The sequence below is a fragment of the Cervus canadensis genome, chromosome 4 (assembly GCF_019320065.1).
Source record: "Cervus canadensis isolate Bull #8, Minnesota chromosome 4, ASM1932006v1, whole genome shotgun sequence".
Taxonomy (NCBI): Eukaryota; Metazoa; Chordata; class Mammalia; order Artiodactyla; family Cervidae; genus Cervus; species Cervus canadensis.
In genome coordinates, this window is record NC_057389.1 from 100929060 (window position 1) to 100947750 (window position 18691).

Consider the following 18691-nt stretch of genomic DNA (forward strand, 5'->3'; position numbering starts at 1 on the left):
GAGAAATGAAGCTGTTAATGAATAATACCTAAATTGTCCCAAAACAACTAAGTCAGACATTTGAGACTATCCATTCTCAGACAAGGATGCTTTTCCTTGGGGAAACAGAAATCCATGGGAGGGAGCTATAAGAATCCCATGGATTTTCACAAAACACACAGGTTTGCAGGGAGCTGAGATGGAACTCCATCTCTGACTCCAAGCTTCATGTCTCTCATCTTCCTCCTTTTCTCCTTCGCGGTAGACAAAAGCTGTCCATGGAACCAGAAAACCGAACAGCAGTCTCAGAATTCCTCCTCCTGGGACTCTCAGAAAAGCCAGAGCATCAGATCTTCCTCTTTGGGCTGTTCCTGCCCATGTACCTGGTCACCATCTTTGGAAATCTGCTCATCATCCTGGCCATCATCACAGACTCACACCTCCACACACCCATGTACTTCTTCCTCTGTAACCTGTCCCTCATTGACATCTTCTTCTCTTCCACCACTGTCCCCAAGATGCTGGTGAACCTCTGGACTCAGAGAAAAGCCATCCCCTTCGCGGGCTGTCTTGCCCAGATGTATGCCTTCCACCTGTTTGGGACCATGGACAGCTTCCTCCTGGCCATGATGGCCATTGATCGGTTCATGGCCATTGTCCACCCTCTGCGCTACTTGGCCATCATGAGTCCCCGTGTGTGTGGGCTGCTGGTGGTGGGGTCATGGCTGATCACCAACCTCCAGTCCATTGTCCACACCAGCCTCATGGCTCAGCTGACCTTCTGCGCTGGCTCTGAAATCCCCCACTTTTTCTGTGACCTCATGCCCCTGCTGAAGCTCTCCTGCTCAGACACACACACCAATGAGCTGGTGATCTTTGCTTTCGGCATCATCATGGGCATCAGCCCTCTCACATGCATCCTCCTCTCTTATATCTGCATTTTCTGGGCGGTCTTCAAGATCCCTTCTGCTCAGGGCAAATGGAAAGCCTTCTCCACTTGTGGCTCACACCTCACTGTGGTGACTCTATTCTATGGCACCATCTTCGCCGTGTACCTGCAGCCGGCATCTCCCACCTCCTCGCAGAAGGACAAGGCGGCTGCCTTGATGTGTGGGGTGGTCATCCCCATGTTGAATCCCTTTATCTACAGCCTAAGGAACAAGAACATGAAGACAGCTCTGAGGAAACTATTCGGCAAAGCAGCTACCTCTCAGTCCTAGCTAGTACAGAAAAGTTGTTCAGCGCCTACCATGTTCCAGGACCACTGTTCAGTTCCTGGGACACAAGGATACACCCTGTTTCTGCCCTCAAAACATTCAGTCTGAAGGCTGATAGAGACATGTCAATAAATCATCACAGAGCAACATGGTGATTGTGTCAACAGAGATGAATGAAGTGCTGCAGGAAGAGAAAGATATGTATTTTCCCCATGATCTCTTTCCCCTTAAGATCAGAACAGAAGAGACTTTGATGTAGCCTTAAACTCTCTGAGGTGTTGAGCTCATAGGATTGCTCCTTGTTGAAGGAAAGATTAGTTGTGCTCAATTTTAATACTGATAAAGACAATGTGTATTAGCCAAGTGTATTATATCACCATGCTTTCTATGACTTGGGGAAGGACTTTGACAGCATCTGTTGAGATGAGCTGACTCACTATTGGATTCAGCAGCCACTATTCTCAGTCTTACATGGAGTCTAGTGGTCTGACTTTGCAAGAGAACCACTGCCATCAAAAGGCCTCCCATGTCCCCCAGACTGGGACTTAGGAGATGATGGCACTTGGATCATGGTGATTGTGATTCAGCAGGCTGACTGGACCCTGGTGCTACAGGTGCTATCAACAACAAGCAGATGGGCAGCCTGGGTTACACAGAGACTTAGAATTAGGGGTTGAATTGTGTACAACAAAAAACATATGTCAAAATCAGGTGGGTACTTCATACCCAGTACCTCTTTCTCGTTGGTGCTGTTCAGTCACTAAATCATGTCTGACTCTTTGTGACCCCAGGGACTGCAGCACACCAGGCTTGCCTGTCCTTCTCTATCTCCCAGAGTTTGTTCTAATTCATGTCCATTGAGTTGGTGATGTCATCCATCCAACCATCTCATCCTCTGTCATCCCCTTCTCCCCCTGCCTTCAGTCTTTCCCAGCATCAGGGTCTGTTCCAATGAGTTGGGTCTTCATATCAGTTGGCCAAAGGATTGGAGTTTCAGCTTCAGCATCAGCCCTTCCAATGACTATTCCTTCCAAAGGCTTGATCTCCTTTAGGATTGACTGGTTTGATCTCCTTGCATCCAATGGACTCTCAAGAGTCTTCTGCACCACAATTTGACAGCATCAATTCTTTAGCACTCAGCCTTATTTACAGTCCAACTGTCACATCCATACATCACTCCTAGGAAAAGCATAGCTCTGACTATACAGACCTTTGTTGGCAAAGTGATGTCTCTGCTTTTTAATATGCTGCCTAGGTTTGTCACAACTTTTCTTCCAAGGAGCAACCGTCTTTTAATTTTGTGGCTGCAGTCACCATCCACAGTGATTATGGAGCCCAAGAAAATAAAATCTGCCACTGGTCAGGTCATCAAGTTAAAATGAGGTCATTGGGGGAGGGGGTCCTAATGACCTCATGACTGACTATCTTATAAAAAGGTAGAATATGGACACAGACAGTCCCCCAAGGGAGAAGGCCACGTGAAGATGAAGGCGAAGATCAAGGTGATGCTTCCACAACCAAAGAATGCCAGAGGTTGCCAGAAAACAACCAGAAGCTGAGAGAGGCATGGACAGATTCTCTCTCATACTCCCAGAAGGATGTGTATGTGTGTGTGTGTGTGTGTGTGTGTGTGTGTGTGTGTGTAGAGATAGAGATCCTGGGAAGTTACCCAGGAGTCATTTAGAGGGGTTATCCATTAAGGGGACAAGTTAAGAACTGGATAAATGGGGACCTGAATTAATGGACATCATTTCATTTTGTCCTTGCATGGCTACTTTCTTAACCAAGAGTTAGTATTAACACATTTTAAAAGTTAACATTTTTAAGAATTCAAAAAGCCAGTTGGGGAAAAGGTAAAACTAGAGGGATTCCAGGAAATAGAGAGACTACCTAGTGGAAAAGAAGTGGGAGTCGTGACCTGGACACCCCAACACCAAAGATTCAAGTCCACCAACAATTTTTTTGATATGGGCAATTTTTAAAGTCTTTACTGAATTTGCTACAATATTGCTTCTGTTTCACGTTTTGGTTTTTTGGGGCAAAGGCATGGGGGATCGTAGCTCCCTGAACAAGGATTGAACCCTCACCCTCTTCATTACAAGGCGAAATCTTAACCAGTGGACCACTGTGGCAGTCCCTGGACAACATTTTGATTCAAGAGTAGAAGGGAGGACTTCCCTGGTGGTCCAGAGGTTGAGACTCCCATCTCCCAGTGCACGGGGCATGGGTCCATCTTGGTCAGAGAACCAAGATTCTGCATGCTGCTCGGTGTGGCAAAAAAAAAAAGAGTAGAAGAGAGATTCCCTAATCCTTCTCAAGATGTGCTTTGTAGGGACTGTGTGTGCTATATTTAGTGGTCAGTCGTACCCAACTCTTTGCGACCCCCTGGACTGACCCCCGCCAGGCTCCTCTGTCCTTGGGGATTCTCCAGGCAAGAATACTGGAGTGGGTTTCCATGCCCTCCTCCAGGCAATCTTCCCAACCTAGGGATCGAACCCAGGTCTCCCACCTTGCAGGCGGATTCTTTAGTATCTTAGCCACCAGTGAAGCCCAAGAATAATGGAGTGGACAGCCTATCCCTTCTCCAGGGGATCTTCCCAACCCAGGAATCGAACCGGGGTCTCCTGCATTGCAGGCAGATTCTTCACCAGCTGAGCTACTAGGGAAGCCCTTGGTAGGGCCTACACCAGGTTAATGAAGACTGATCACTTCCCATGACTGACAAGAAGACATTTTAATAAGGACTGAAGCCCCTGTGCCAAGCACAGCACCTGACTTACAGTCAAGTGTTTGATACCTTTATTTATCTAACATACAGTTAACTGATTATTTATTAATTTCTAAGAGCTTTCATTGGTGAACTTAACAATATAAATTCCCTGTCTTTGTGGACTTTCCATCAAGGTCAGATGAGTGAAAAGACATGGACTCAAGCATCTGAGCACTCTGGGGAGGGGTATGAACCTCCAGACCACCCTGCATGGGAACTGTCATAGGGCCACAACTACTGAGCCTACACGCTCTGGCATCCACATGCTCTGGAGACTACTCATCACAGCTAGAGAAACTCCCATGCTGCAACAAAGATCTAGCGTGACTAAAAAAATACTGTCTCTGTCTAGCAATGAGAGGAGTTCCCTTTCATTAAAGTTTCCTTTTGTTAAAGTTTCATTTCTTACCTAGATAGGTCCCCAGTTCTCAAAACCTGGGAACACATTATTGACAGGAACAGAACTGAGGGCTTTAAAAACAATATCTGTAAAGCCTTGAGCCTTCTCAAGTACCACAGTTTCTTTATGGGTGGGTTTTGCTACAACTCAGAGAGAGAGAGATGGAGCTGGTGAGGGGCACCAAGCCTGGAAGTGTTTGGTCTCTCATTGAGCTGAGACTTCTTTCCACTCTCTCACACTCCATTGCTTCTGAGAATGGCCATTCACACACTATGAGTAGTGGTGTTTCAAAGCTAAACTCTGTGCTGTCAACAAGTACTAGGTTAAACTCTTTAATTACGAGTATTTTAGATTCGTATCTCTCTACTTTCCAAGACAATTGGTCTTTGGAAATGTTTTAAGGGTTACTGATGTGTATGGGTAATCATAGGGCTTCCCTGGTGGCTCAGTGGTAAAGAATTTGCCTGACAATGCAGGAGACGTGGGTTTGATCCCTGGGTCAGGAAGATGCCCTGGAGAAGGAAATGACAACCCACTCCTGTAATTCTTGCCTGGGATATCCCACGGACAGAGGAGCCTGGCGGGCTACAGTCCATGGGGTCGCAAAAGAGTCAGATACAACTTAGCGTCTAAACACCACCACAATGGGTAAACCTAGTACATAGATCAGTCTGTATAAGGAAGGTGGTATATGACCCCAAGGTGTTTCAAGAACAAAGAAAATATGCTAATACCTGCTGTTAAGAACAGGATCACTGGAGGTAAAGAGGTGGTGAAAGAGGGCTTTAGGAAGGTTAGCACCACAGGGTCTTCCTTGTTAAACTGGACAGGTCTCCAACAGAGATGCAGTTACTTTACAAGGGTTTGAGTTTTTGTAGGGTGATGCTCAGGTCTGTCTAGGGCTTCCCAGGTGGCACTAGTGGTAAAGAACCTGCCTGCCAATGCACAAGACTAAGAGACACGAGTTTGATCCCTGGGTTGGGAAGATCCCCTGGAAGAGGGCATGGCAACCCACTCCAGTATTCTTGCCTGGAGAATCCCAAGGACAGAGGAGCCTGGAGGGCTATGGGCTGGTGGAGTTGCAAAGAGTCAGACCAGACTGAAGCAACTCAGTATGCAGTTTTCCCTCAGTTGCATACAATACTGTGAGTCCCTTCCTGGCCACACCCTTGCAACTGTGCTTGTTGACAAGAAGTTGCTCTAGGGCAGTGGTTCTCAGCCTGGACTGTACATCACTGCCACCTAGGGGACTGGTGGCTCAGTCTGGGCTGGGAGGGGACACTCTGGAGAGTGGGGTCTTAGTTCTCTGACCAGCCATGTAACCCATTTCCTCTGCACCGAAAGATGGATTCTTAACCACCAGAGATGTCTCTCAAAAAGAAAATATTAACATTTTACAAGGACCTGGTGAATCATGTCATGTTGAATTTTTTCTATATTGTCTATGTATCATAAGAAACAAGCATAGTGCCTAGACCCTAACACGTTCTCGATAAATCTTCATTAGCTTAAAGGAAGGATAAACACTACCCACCAGGAAATGGAGACTTGGAGAGGCAAATGCAACCAGCCTTTGGTGGTCTTGTATGAATGCAGTAAAGATCTGCTTTCTCTGGACTTTCAATATGAACCTGCTAATAATAACGGGGACTTTCTAAACAGATGGGGAAGCAAAACTAGGATCAAGCTCATTCTCAACTTAAAATGTGTGAATGGGAACAGTATCAAGCATGCCTACATGTTTGCATTTCTTTAAACCTTGCTCTCTCCTGTTCATTCCTTTCATCCATATTTTCCTATCAGTTCATTTCAGAGTGTTATTTTACAAACTCACTTTTCTTGTCATCATATTAAAATCAGGAATAAGCATGTAGCACATTCTGCTTCCTGTCAGTTAGACATCTAATCACACTTTTCTCATTGTCATGGAAACAACTTACCTTTGAATAGTCCAGGCTGGGAGTTTTTATTTTGAATAAACTTTTTGAACAGCTGACTGATAAGGTACAACAGTATATATTTTAATGCAAAACTGTTTTTAATGGGCAGTGACAGTTGCTCTAGAATATAAAAAAATATAAAATTTCTTGTCCTGCAAAGCAACTGCTGAGAGCAAATATACTTCCAAAATACCATTAGTTTTAAGGCTCCAGATAGTCTTTTGTAACTACGAAAGCTCCCTTTAAAACTTCCACTTTACCAACTTTCTGGGTTCACCCAAAGTCTCTTTTTCTGCTGAAAATATATTGACTGTTGCCACCGTATGCTGAATGCTTGAGGCCTGGAGACTAATCACTAGCTTGCTGAAACATTTCTGCTCAGATGAGTTGAGTCATTTTAAATAATCCTAAACCTGATTATGCTGATTATAGTGGCTGCTGCAAATGTATTGTGTAAATAATATGATGTTATTCCACAAACTACAAGAGAAAAGAGGAAGGAACGAAAGGAAGGAGGCAAGGAGGGAGGGAGGAAATGGGAAATGTGGTCTATGAAAATCAAATTGAATGCTTTGTAGAGTCTTAATAATAAAAAGTAATCACTAAAATATATTGCTGTCAAATTAGTTGTGAGCAAGGTAATTGAGAGCAATTTCCATATAACATTGTAAGATATACTGAAATCTGAAAGGATTCTGCACCTAGATTGGTTAGCAAGGATCATTTCTTGTTCAATGTTCATGAAACCAACTGGAGCATAGACTTCAGCCTACATGTAGGGCTAAGGCAAGATTGCTAATACAGATCTACCATCGATATAATCATAATTACAGAAAAGTTCTTGGTCCTCATCAGGAAGCCCAGTGAATAAATTTACCTGCTGGATTCAAATTAAAATGTGAAAAGTGTGTTTATGCACATTTATGTTCCCAACATTTTGCAAGAGTTTTCAATTTCAACACTGATCCTCATGGCAAAAAAAAAAAAAAAAAAAACCCAAGAAAGAAAGAAAGAGGGAGTCTGCCTAGTGATCATATTGTTGTTTAGTCGCTCAGTCAAACTCTTTGTGACCCCGTGGACTGCAGCGTGCCAGGCTTCCTTGTCCTTCACCATTTCCTGGAGCTTGCTCAAATTCATGTCCATCAAGTCACTGATGCCATCTGACCATCTCATCCTCTGTCATATGCTTCTCCTCCTATCTTCAATCTTTCCCAGCACCAGGGTCTCTTTCAGTGAGTCGGCTCTCCGCATCAGGTGGCCAAAGTATTGCGGCTTCAGCTTCAGCTTCAATCCTTCCAATGAATATTCAGGGTTGATTTCTTTTAAGATTTAAAATGCCCCTAACAAACTTGAGTTTCATTGGAAGAGCAGAAGAGTATTATTCATCCTATACCAAAAGTCATGAACCCCAAATTGATGCTAAGATTATGTCTCACTGATGGAAGAATGAAAGGGAGGGTGGAAAGGAAAGAAAGATGAGGGGAAAGGAAGAGAAAGAAGAACAGAAGATAATCATATTTGGATTTGATTTCTCCCAATTTTGTTTTCTATGAAACTGCTTCACTGAAGAAAAACAATGGTGTTTATGAACAATATACCCTTGGGACAATTGTCTCAAAACAATATACCTTGAGATAACATGGGTTGTTTCAAAACAACTTAGTTAGATCTTTGAGACTGTCTCAAACATGGGTGGCTTTGTTTGGGGAAACAAAATTCCATGGAAGGGAGCTATAAGAATTCCATGAGTTTTCACAGAATGTACAGGTCTGTAGGGAGCTGAGACTAGAATTCCACCTCTGACTCCCAACTTTACATCACTTCCCTCTGCCCTTGTTTCTTTCCTAGAAGACACTGGCTATCCATGGAGCTAGAAAACCAAACAGCAGTCTCAGAATTCCTCTTCCTAGGACTCTCAGAATAGCCAGAGCATCAGATCTTCCTCTTTGGGCTGTTCCTGCTCATATACCTGGTCATCATCTTTGGAAACCTGCTTATCATCCTGGTCATCATCACAGACTCACACCTCCACACACCCATGTACTTATTCCTCTGTAACCTGTCCCTCATCAACATCTTCTTCTCTCCCACCACCATCCCCAAGATGCTGGTGAACCTCTGGACACAGAGAAAAGCCATCCCCTTCACAGCCTGCCTTGCCCAGATGTATGCCTTCTACCTGTTTGGGACAATGGACAGCTTCCTCCTGGCCGTGATGGCCATTGACCAGTTCATGGCCATTGTCCACCCTCTGCGCTACTTGCCATCATGAGTCCCTGTGTGTGTGGGCTGCTGGTGGTGGGGTCATGGCTGATCACCAACCTCCAGTCCATTGTCCACACCTGCCTCATGGCTCAGTTGACCTTCTGAGCTGGCTCTGAAATCCCCCACTTCTTCTGTGACCTCATGCCCCTGCTGAAGCTCTCCTGCTCAGACACACACACCAATGAGCTGGTGATCTTTGCTTTCGGCATCATCATGGGCATCAGCCCTCTCACATGCATCCTCCTCTCTTATATCTGCATTTTCTGGGCGGTCTTCAAGATCCCTTCTGCTCAGGGCAAATGGAAAGCCTTCTCCACTTGCGGCTCACACCTCACTGTGGTCACTCTATTCTATGGCACCACCTTCACCGTGTACCTGCAGCCAGCATCTCCAGCCTCCTCACAGAAGGACAAGGCGGCTGCCTTGATGTGTGGGGTGGTCATCCCCATGCCAAACCCCTTTATCTACAGCCTAGGGAACAAGGACATGAAGACAGCTCTGAGGAAACTGGTCAGCAAAGTAGTCCCATCTCAGTCTTAGGACAGAATAGTTTTTTAGCATCTACCATGTTCCTTGGGCTTCCCTGGTGGCTCAGAAGGTCTGCCTGCAATGCAGGAGACCCAGGTTTGATCTCTGAATCTGAAAGATTCCCTGGAGAAAGGAGTAGCTACCCACTCTAGTATTCTTGCCTGGAGAATCCCATGACAGAGGAGCCTTGTGGGCTACAGTCCATGGGGTCACAAAGAATCTGACACGACCAAGCCACTAACACTTTCACTTTCACTATATTCCAGGACCACTGATTAGTGCCTGAGATACAGGAATACACCCCATCTCTGCTCTCAAGGCATTCAGAATCTGGTAGGGGATGGAGGCGTGTCAGTAAACTGTCACAGGGCAACATGGTGATTGTGTCACAAGAGATGAAGAAATGAGTGATACAGAACAGGAAAGACATGAGTTTTTCTCCATGATTTATGTTACCACTCAAGGGCAGCATAGAGGAGACTGTGAAGTAGCCTTAAACTCTCTGAGGTTTTGAGCTTATAGGATTCCTACATGGATAATCCTTATTGAAGGAAAGATTAGCTACGTTCAATTTTAATACTGATAAAGACAATGTACATTAGACAGATATATGGCCATGTTTCCTAATGACTTGGGGGAGGAATCTGAGAGCATCTGTTGGGATTAGCTCACTAGGTGTTCATTCAGAAGTGAACAGTCTCTGTCCCAGAGGGGGCCTAGTGGTCCATAAAGTAGCCCCCTCAGTCCTCGGGCAGAATAGCTGTTCAGCGCCTCCCAATGTTCTGTGACCATTTCTCAGTGCATGGGACACAGGAATACATCCATTGCTGCTCTCAAAACATTCAGAATCTGGAGGGAATAAAGATATGCAATAAATCATCACAGGCCAACTTGCTAATGCATCATAAGAGAGAAATAAAGTGCCATGGGAAGGGAAAGTGAAAGAAAGTGAAGTAAAAGTGTTAGTCGCTCAGTCATGTCTGACTCTTTGCAACCCCACGCACTGTAGCTAGTCAGGCTCCTCAGTCCATGGGATTCTCCAGACAAGAATACTGGAATGGGTTGCCATCCCCTTCTCCAGAGGATCTTCCCAACCCAGGGATCAAACCCGGGTCTCATGCAATGCAGGCAGATTCTTCACCATCCTATTTTTGCCATGGTTTATCTTCTTCCATGAAGACCAGAGTAGCATAGAAGACTCTGAAGTAGCCTGAAATTCTCTGAGGTTTATAGGATTGCTGTGTGGATAATCCTAGTGGGATGAAAGACCAGCTCCTCTCAGTTTAATATTGATAGAACAGTGTGTATTAGCCACGTGTATCATATCCCTGTGCTTCGTAAGTGACTTGGGGGAGGACTCTGAGAGCATCTGTTGAGATGAGCTGACTTGCTATCCAACTCAGCAACCACCACTCTCAGACTCACGGGGAACCTAGTGGTTGACTTTGCACGAGGACCACAGTCTTAAACAGGCCTCTCGTGTCCCCCAGATTGGGACATAGGAGATGCTGGCCTTTGGACCTAGGGATTGTGATTCAGCAACCTGATACCAGATCCTGGAATCTGGGTTCTTAACAGGCTGCCCAGGTGGTCCTGAAGCAGGCAGTGCGCAGACCACAGTGGGAGCACACTGGCCCTGGACGAGCTTCAGAGTCCATATGTTTCCTGTGATTCCATCACCTGACTCCAAACCCTATATGATTCTATAGGTGCTGCCAGCAACAAGTGGATGCAGCGAGCTGGGATGCACAGAGAGGTCGAGTTAGGGGTTGAGTTGTGTCCTCCAAAGAGATATGTCGCAGTCTAATGTCTCACTCTAACCCTCAGCACCTCAGAAGGTGACCTGTCCTGAAAATAGGGTCTTTTCCAAGGTAACCAGTTCTAATGAGATCATCAGGGTCCTACTCCACTGTGACTGGCACCCCTATAAAAAGAGAGAAATTGGACACAGACATGTACCAGGGAGAAGGCCACGTGAAGATGGAGATGATGCTTCTACCAGCCAAGGAATGCCAGAGATTTCAGGAAACCACCGGAAGCTAAGAGAAAGGCATGGAACGGACTTTCCATCACCACTTCCAGAAGAAATAAACCCTGCTGACAACTTTGATGTTGGACTTCTGGCCTTCAGAACTGCTAGAGGATACCCTTCAGTTGTTTAAGCCACACAGTATGTGATACTTTGTTATGAAGCCCCAGCAAACTAGTACAGTTAGTTTAGGAAGGGCTGGCATCGTGCAAAGACCATGCCCAGATATATCCTCTCAAGCGTTGACTACCCTGAGTTCTGGTTAAGGGAGTCTGTGCTACAACTGGAGAAAACCTGTAGGATTCAGATTGCATGAATTCAACTTCTTGGTCTCACTGTGATGACAATGAGGATACCAATAGCTGAGATTTATTATGTGCCCTGCACGGGGATCATCCCTTTAAATACACTATCGCATTAAATTTTAAACAAAAAGCCTACAAGAGCGGTCCCCAACATTTTTGGCACCAGGGACCAGTTTCGTGGAAGACAATTTTTCTATGGACCAGGGTGTTGGCAGGATGGTTTCAGGATGATTCAAGTCCATTACATTCATTGTGCACTTTACTTCTATTATTGTTAGATCAGCTCCACCTCAGATCATCAGGCATTAGATCCTAGAGGTTAGGGACCCCTACCTTTATTACAAGGTAAGAAATGTAATTCCTTTTTTACAGATGAGGAAACTAGACTTGAAAAGTGCAGCTTTCTAATAAGCAGTAGTGAATGTTCAAACAGGGGACCCATTCTACAGCCCCCAGTCTCAACAACACACAATATTGCCTAGAATTCGGTGCCTAAAGCATGGATTTACCAACTGCAGTCCATGGGCCAAATTCAGCCAACAGCCTGTCTTTGTGTGCCCTGCAAGCTAAGAATGGTTTTTATATTTTTAAATGGTTGAAAATTTTTTAAAAAAAGACTACTTCATGACACATTAAAATTATGTAAAATCCTAATTTTAGGATTTTAGGATATTTCCCATAAATAAAGTTTTATGGGAACAGAATTGGACCATAAGCAAGGTTGAGGGCCGAAGAATTGATGCTTTTGAACTGTGGTGTTGGAGAAGACTCCTGAGAGCCCCTTGGACTGCAAGATCAAACCAGTCAATCTTAAAGGAAATCAACACTGAATACTCATTGGAAGGACTGATGCTGAAGTTGAAGCTCCGATACTTTGGCCACCTGATGCGAAGAGCCGACTCATCGGAAGAGACCATGATGCTGGGAAAAATTGAGGGCAGAAGGAGAAGGGGGCGACTGAGGATGAGATATTTGGATGGCATCACTGACTCAATGGACATGAGTTTGAGCAAACTCCGGGAGATAATGAAGGACAGGAAAGCCTGGCGTGCTGCAGTCCATGGTGTGACAAAGATTTGGACATGTCTTAGTGACTGAACAATAACAACAGCAAGAAACACTCATTAATTCATCATCTATGACTGTTTGGGGGCTTCCCAGGTGTCACAGCGGTAAAGAATCTGCCTGCTAATGTAGGAGATGCAAGAGACACAGATTCAATCCCTGGGTCAGGAAGATCCCCTGGAAAAGGAAATGGCAACCCACTTCAGTATTCTTGCCTGGAAAATTCCATGGCCAGGGGAGGCCGGTGGGCTACAATTTATGGGGTTGCAAAGAGTCTGACATGACTGAGCACACACACACACAACTCTTTTCAAGCTACAATGAACCCTGTGCAAAATCTAAAATATTTACTATCTGGCCCTTTACAGGGGGATTTTCTGACTTCTTTTTAAATTAATTTTTATCAGAGTAGAGTTGCTTTACGGTGTTTCATTAGTTCCTGCTGTATAGCAAAGTGAATCAGCTGTACATGTGCATTTATCCCCTCTGTTTCAGATTTCCTTCCCATTTAACTGACCTCTTTTCTATAGAAAAAGGAAAGCCTGATTCTCAGTGGTCCATGAATCACAGTCATCATTATTATGGGAAGCTTGACAGAAATGAAGACTCAGACACCATATCAGACCACTTAAGTCATCATTTTAACCAACCCAGGGGAGTTATACGAGCCTTAAAATTTGAGGATCACTGGAATAGATGGGGGTAGAGGACGGCTGTGGAGATCTGGGCCCTAAATATGTCTTCAGGGCCATGAGAGATCCAAACCTGGGGCATTTTTTCCACAGGTATTTTCCATTTTTCCCTGCCCTGGACAGGGACGTGGAGAGGTTCTACCCAAAAGCTTTAAAAGCACTGCAGCTACAGTTTGAGGAAGTGGCCAGCAGGTGGCAATAGTGGAACGTCACAAAATGGATTAAAAACTGCTTTTGGGAAACACAGATCCTGGCTCCTCTGGGAGGGAACAGCATGTGCAACCTTCCTGTGGTGGGACAGAGCCTGGGTTGTTCAGAGAAATCATGGAGACCGGTGTGTCCTTAGACCACAGTGAGGACAGAGGAAGTGGGCGGGGGGCTGTGGTCAGACCTCACCAGGGGGAACTGGACTCAGGATGAGGGGACCATCACAGGGTTAAGCAGGAATGCAGGAGGGCAGGTGCTTCAGAACAGACCTGTTGCTGAGTCCTACCATGCATTAGTGACAAGCAAGCTTTTTCTGTAAAGGGCCAAAGGGTAAATGAATATCAGCTTTATGGACCACAAGCCCTCTGTCACAATGACTCAGCTCTGATGCTACAACGAGGAAAGCAATACCTCGAGAAAAGTGCGGGGCCGAGCACCCATGAAACTTTATTTATAGACACTGAAATTTTAATTTCTATCATTTTACATGTCACAAAATATAGTACTTTTTAAAGGTGTGGTACATATATGAAAGTATGAAAGTCAAAGTTGCTCAGTCTTGTCTGACTCTGCAACCCCATGGACAGTAGCCTTCCAGGCTCTTCTGTCCATGGAATTTTCCAGGCAAGAATGCTCGAGTGGTTTGCCATGCCCTTCTCCAGGGGATGATCCTCCTGACCCAGGGAATGAACCCATGTCTCTCACATTGCAGGCACATTCTTTACCATCTGAGGCACCAGGGAAGCCCAAGAACAATGTAATATGACTCAGCCATTAAGAAGGGTGAAATCATATGGCAGAAACCAACACAACATTGTAAAGCAATTTCCCTCCAACTGAAAACTAAATTTGAAATAAAGAACGCAATAATGGCACTTGCAGCAATGTGGATGGACCCAGAGATTGAGTGAATAAGTCAGACAAAGAAGGAGAAATATTGTGTGACATCCCTTATAAGTGGAATCTAAAAAGAAATGATAGAAATGAACTTACAAAACAGAAAGGGACTCAGAGAACAAACTTACGTTTGCCAGGGGGGGCAGGATGGGGGTAAGGAATAGTTAGGGAGTTTGGGATGGACAAGTACACACTGCTATATTTTAAATGGATAACCAATAAGGACCTACTATATAGCACATGGAACTCTGCTCAGCATTATGTGGCACCCTGGCTGGGAGGGGAGTTTGGAAGAGAATGGACACACGCATATGTACGGTTGAGTCCCCTCCTTGTTCACCTGAAACTATTACAACATTGTTTGTTCATCAGCTATCGCCCAATACAAAATAAAACATTTAAAAAATAAGTAAATAAAATGAATAACTAATAAGGACCTACTCTAACTCTGCTCAGTGTTATGTGGCAGCCTGGATGAGAGGGGAATTTGGGGGAGAATGGATACATGCATATGTATGTATGAGTCATTTTGGCTGAGTCATTTTGCTGTCCACCTTAATCACAACATTGTTAATCAGCTATACTCCAACACAAAATAAATAAAAAGTTTTATTTAAAATAGTACTTTTTTCCTATTGCATTGAAAAATGTATTGAACTCATCAAATTAATGCAGAAAGATTCTCAACTAATATTTACCTTCTGTGTATTCTGCTCCCCCAAATTATAGTGATAAAATGTAGCATGGAGTGGAGCTTTTGTTTGCTTGTGTTAAAGAAAGTAAAAAAATATTGCAGAAATGCATCTGCTGTTTGGGTTCTAGCAGCTGGCACTCCTCCTCAACCCTGCCCCTCCAACATAGCTGCCTCTCTTAATACGGCTGGCTACCTTGCCACCGTGTAGGTTCTTAACCACTAGGGCCACCTGGGAAGCTCTACCTGCAACAGGTGTTCCCAAATATAGTAACTACCAAAATATCTCGACTACATCTCAAAAGGGGAGGAGAAGGGGACGACAGAGGATTAGATGGTTGTATGGCATCACTGACTCAATGGACATGAGCTGAGTAAGCACCAGGAGTTGGTGATGGACAGGGAAGCCTGGCGTGCTGCAGCCCATGGGGTCGCAAAGAGTCAGACACGACTGAGCGACTGAACTGACATCTCGAAAAGAGGAAGTCAGGAAGAAGTTTCCACCTTCTGTATCAACTGTCTAATCCCTAACTGATTTGCAACCCAGAAAATCCTGCCTAAAATCTGCCATCTAGTGTGGGCTTCCTAAAATTACAAATCACTGGACATGTTAATACTATGGTCACATCACTAAGTCTTCCCTCACAAACACTAGGTTTGAAAGTCTTAATTACCAAACAAAATTATCAACAGTAGCATGAAATTTGGTCCATGAACTGTAGCCTTTTATTTTCAATCATGGGGCTCAGCAGCTGCTCAAAATTTACTTGTTAATTAAGGAATGAATGTACTGATGGATGGATGAGAGGACTGATGGATGGATGACGCTGGCCAGTTGCTGTTCAATCGCTAAGTCATATCCAACTCTTTGGGACCCAATGGATATAGCAGGGGGCGCCTCTGTCCTCCACTATCTCCCAGAGTTTGCTCAGATTCCTGTCCATTGAGTCGGTCATGCCATCTAACCATCTCATCCTCTGCTGTCCCCTTCTCCTTTTGCCTTCAATCTTTCCCAGCACCAGGGAAAGATTCCTTGGCCAGTATAATAGTACAATAACATTTCTTTCTCTCCATATGGGATTTTATTGGGTATTTGGATCAGTTTGAGAGATCCAGACACTGCAGATCACAGAGGGGAACTGACTGTCCCAAGGTCACATGCTGAATCGGGTGGGGTGGGGAGGAATTCCAATCCAACCTGTGTGACCCTAAAACCTGATCCCTCTTGCATCATGCTGTTGGACGGCCTCCCAGGCGGATGACTTGGAACAGCTCAAGTCCTGCCCTAAGTGTGGTTCTCAGGGGGCAAAAGTCCTCACCAGATCTGCTGCTGGGAGTGGCTAGAAAGCCACTCCAACAAGACACAAGAACGGACTCAGTAAGACTTGAGCCCAAGGTCCTGGAAAGGAAGTTCCTACTTCCAAATGTACATTTATCAGGGATCTGTGGAATCATTTCCCTCTCTGTGAATCTGTGTAGTGGAAGGTCTCCCCAAGACCACCCTCAGGTTCAGTGATTCACTAGAAGGACCCACAGAACTCAGCAAAGTTGCTGTATTCATGGTTTATTGCAAAGGATACAAATTAAAATCATCAGGTGGGATGATCTGGGAGATTGGGATTGACACATAAACATTGTTGATACTATATATAAAACATATAACTAATGAGAACCTACTATATAGCCCAGGGAACCCCACTCAGTCCTCTGCAGTGACCTAAGTGGGAAGGAAATCCAAAAAAGAGGGTATATATATATGTGTGTGTGTGTGTGTGTGTGTATATACACACACATATATATATGATTCACTTTGCCATTCAGTAGAAATTAACACAACATTGCAAAGCAACTATACTCCAATAAAAATTAATTTTAAAAAATTAAATGAAAATAATATCAGCAAAGGTAGAAGGCACATGGGCCAGGGTCCAAAAGAGACCAGGCTCTAGCTTCTAGTTGTCCACTCCCTGTGGTGTCACGTAGACGGTGCCTAATTCTCCTAGCTAACATGGGTGAACAACACACGTGGTGTACTGCCAACCAGGGTAGCTCCTTCTGAGTGGCCGTGCCCAGGTTTTCATAGGAGACCAGTGTACTCTTCTGTTCAGGTTGCCCCCTCTACCTCTGGGACAACTAGCACCTATGAAGCCCTGGTGGCCACACCAGCACCCCCAGGCCCTAAAAGCTGGGCACCAGGGCAGCTCTTGGTTTGACTTCAGGTGGCCAATTGTCAAATATGTCCTGGGGCCTGTGCAGACACCTGGTCATCAAGAGAGCCAGCAGACCTGCAGCTAATAATAAAAACAAGGTAGGCTGAGTGCCGAAGGATTGATGCTTTGAACTGTGGTGTTGGAGAAGACTCTTGAGCGTCCCTTGGATTGCAAGGAGATCAAACCAGTCAATCCTAAAGGAAATCAGTCCTGAATATTCATTGGAAGGACGGATGCTGAAGCTGAAGCTCCAATACTTTGGCCACCTAATGCAAAGAGCTGACTCATGAGAAAAGACCCTTATGCTGGGAAAGATTGAAGGCAGGAGGAGAAGGGGATGACAGAGGACAAGACGGTTGAATGGCATCACCAACTCAATGGACATGAGTTTGAGCAAGCTCCAGGAGGTGGTGAAGGACTGGGAAGCTTGGCGTGCTGCAGTCCTTGGGCGGCGGGGGGGGCGGTGGGGGGGGGGGTGGGTGGCAGTCACAAAGAGTCAAACAGGACTGAGTGACTGAACAAGAACAACCACATAGGCAGGGCTTCCTTGGTGACTCAGTGGTAAAGATCCCACCTGCCAATGCAGAAGACATGGGTTCAGACCTAGAGTTAGAAAGATTCTCTGAAAAGGAAATAGCAACCCACTCCTATAATATTCTTGCCTGAAAAATCCCACGGACAGAGGAGCCTGGCAGGCTACAGTCTAGGGGGTTGCAAAGAGTCAGACACAAGAGTCACACACAGCTTAGTAACTAAACAAAAACAACTTCACGGGCAACAGAGGGCCCCTCTGTCCCTCAGCTTCAGCTCTACAGCTGTCCAGCAGGGCTTTTTCACAGGTCATCGGGAGGCTCTGGCCTACATATGCTGCCCCGTCTGATTGCCTTCCAGGCAATACCACATCCTGCCTCAGGAAGCTGCCTCGTGGGAACTCAACCACCCTCTGCCCCCTCTAGATCCTCAGTGCTGCCCCAGTGGACATCTCTGGGCAGCCACTTCTTCCTTGGTACCTCTGAGGACTAACTCCCAGCCAGAGAGACCTGTGCAGGCTGTAGAACTTGCCTTGTCATCCTGGAAGATGAGAGATGCCAGTGAGTCTCCAGTGTGGGAACAACTGCAATGACAACAGGAGGTGGTAGAAACTCCCCGTAATCAGCTCCATCTTTCATTTCCCAGGAAGTGAGGACCCCCAGAGAGGTAGCACACAGGGGACTTAACCCACAGACACATGCCTCATCCCCAGCACCTCCTACTCCCATAACAGGGGGAGTTATTCTTCCCTTTGGATCGATGAGGAAATTGAGGCCTAGAGAGAATGTCTTCATTTGGCATCTCTCCGGAGCTGATCCTGTGATAAGGATTCAAGGACAAGGAGTTTATTTGGAAAGAGATCTAGGAGGACTTCCCTGACGGTACAGTGTGGTTAAGAATCTGCCTGCCAATGCAGGGGACACAGGTTCAATCCCTGGTCCTAGGAGATTTCACAAGAAACAGGA

General features: G+C 45.3%; 1 protein-coding gene and 1 pseudogene across 1 annotated transcript; both read left to right on the plus strand.

Annotated features, from left to right (window-relative positions):
* The first annotated feature begins 257 nt into the window (after positions 1-257).
* Positions 258-1199, plus strand: LOC122439354 (olfactory receptor 1I1-like). The gene has a single exon (XM_043464427.1). The coding sequence runs from the start codon at positions 258-260 to the stop codon at positions 1197-1199; it is 942 nt and encodes a 313-aa protein (XP_043320362.1).
* A 6971-nt stretch (positions 1200-8170) lies between these two features.
* On the plus strand, positions 8171-9111 carry LOC122439355 (annotated as a pseudogene).
* Positions 9112-18691: the final 9580 nt, after the last annotated feature.

What these genes read in the sequence shown, in the direction of transcription:
- LOC122439354 (XM_043464427.1), top strand. Translation starts at nt 258, where the DNA reads ATGGAACCAGAAAACCGAACAGCAGTCTCAGAATTCCTCCTCCTGGGA.